Consider the following 2,011-nt stretch of genomic DNA (forward strand, 5'->3'; position numbering starts at 1 on the left):
CCCAGGCCATCGGTGGGCAACCTCGGGTCTCTGTACCACCTGTTGTGGGCCAGGTCATGTCATTTGTGGGATCGTTGGGGGTGGTGTCGATCATGTACCAGCTTGTTGACTTGTTTGTACCCCTGGCAGTCATTCACATAGTAACATTTCTGTCTACAATACAGTCTGCATATTGGTTCTTCTCCCTGCTGGTGTTATCATTTTTGTTGGGCCTGGTCTGGATGACAACTGCTGACTTGGATGGAGCAAACCCTACCATAATTTAAAATTCTGAGGCACCCCGGCAGTTCACCGACCACAGCACTTGCCTTTCTTCATCCAATGGGATAGGCTTGGCATTATCAGCCACAAACATATCATGGGTCCTCTTCAAAGACCTGAAAACAAGCGTGTGCACAGAATGCTTTTGGACTTCCTAAAAGAAAGAAAAGAATATTTAAATATACTTAGACATAACTAAATGAAAAATTGAAAATGGAAACAGAAATTGAACCAAGTAGCGATTACAGACTTGTCTTGTTAGATGATGTAGCACTGTTTAGTTCACAAAAACACTGCTTCTCTTGGAAACTAAAAAAATTAAGTTTTCATCTTAATTGTTTTAATTGAGCATTTACTCAAAGTGACACTCCTTTGCTCACAAACTACCAAGACTTTGAAAAGCAAGCCAAAAACGATCAAACTTTCCACACTGGACTCTACATAACAAGTTCAGGAGCATGCGAGCTTCTTCCCCCTCATCCCTTCCAGTTCCACTTCTACATGTAGGCTGTAAACAATTCCAAAAACACTCCTGTAAATTTTATTTCAGTGCCACCATAAAAAGAACAGACACAGCCATTAGTTTCTGTGCACAGCGTTACTTAAGCACAGCAAAGTTTACTGAGAGAAAACTCAGGATGAAAGCTGACAAAACTTGTTTCCCTTTTATAATTTTTCTTACTGTGAGCAAAACACACTTGAAAACCCACTCGGGAACTAACAAGCAGGATTAAAAAGCTATTAACTTACATAGCAAATGTTTATCAACAGCACAACCCATTTAAATTTTCCTCTCAACGGCCAAAATGCCTTTAGAAATCTGAGCCTGCTTGCTTAGGTACAAAACCTCTCTGCACAACTCTGTGTCACAAAAACAATGACAACAAACTGAAAGCCTGATTAATAACTTCTGGCACTGGATAACACTCAACTGTCCAGCCTGCAAGATCACTACACAGGCACTTTCCCTGTTAAGCTCTCTGTAGGTTTTGTTTTCCTGCCCTCGAAGCTTTTTGGCCACTCACCAACCAATTTTGTCAGCAGCAGTTAGCCTCCTAATTCAGCAGCACCTACACACAGGTTTTTTCTCTGGCTCAATAAGCTCCTCTAAACTTTTATTGTTTTATTTTATTAAGAGAAAAGAACCTCAACACTCTGAATTGGGTTACAAATTTCATACCTCTATAAAAAGAGATCAGAATGACAGCCACTAATTGCTACTCAACAACAGCAGCTGTTGAAATTGGCACATGAACAGTAAGCAACAATACCTAATAGTGAGGAACAGCTACAAATATTTTGATAGGTGATGTTCTAAAAAAAAAAACTCACACAGCTAACAGTGCTGCCTCAAGCTAGAGTAGTTGCATCTTCATGTATATAATCCTGAGAACACTACTCGTTTTCAGAAGTGCATTCACCCCACAGCAACCACTGCACGTCATAAAAAAACAATTTTACTTCAGCTTTACTTCCAAGCCCTGAACAATAAAAAGAAAGCAACCGACTTCTTAACTAGCTGACAAAGCCAGTAAATGACCGGCGGTTGAGCACGACAGCGTCGCTTCCCAGGCCCCCTGCACCCATTCCGCACCCGGTCTGGCAAAGCTAAAGCGCTGCCTGCTGCTTGCTCCTGCCCCCGCGCCACGGAGGCGCAGACCGAGGCGGAGGCCACAGCTCCCGCACCGGGGGGAAACACCCTCTCGCCTCCTCAGCGCAAGGCGCTGCTGACCGGGCAGGGGCCGTACAC

General features: G+C 43.3%; 1 protein-coding gene across 1 annotated transcript in view; it reads right to left on the reverse strand.

Annotated features, from left to right (window-relative positions):
• Positions 1–415, reverse strand: part of PLRG1 (pleiotropic regulator 1) — a gene marked incomplete at its 5' end in the record, with an annotated part of 13,550 nt that extends 13,135 nt beyond the window's left edge. The window contains one exon of the mRNA XM_008940993.1: positions 309–415. Within this exon, the coding sequence (XP_008939241.1) occupies positions 309–415 (107 nt within the window). The remainder of the gene's footprint in view (positions 1–308) is intronic.
• Between the last annotated feature and the right edge of the window lie 1,596 nt (positions 416–2,011).

The sequence above is a fragment of the Merops nubicus genome, unplaced genomic scaffold, assembly GCF_000691845.1.
Source record: "Merops nubicus isolate BGI_N331 unplaced genomic scaffold, ASM69184v1 scaffold8270, whole genome shotgun sequence".
Classification (NCBI taxonomy): domain Eukaryota; kingdom Metazoa; phylum Chordata; class Aves; order Coraciiformes; family Meropidae; genus Merops; species Merops nubicus.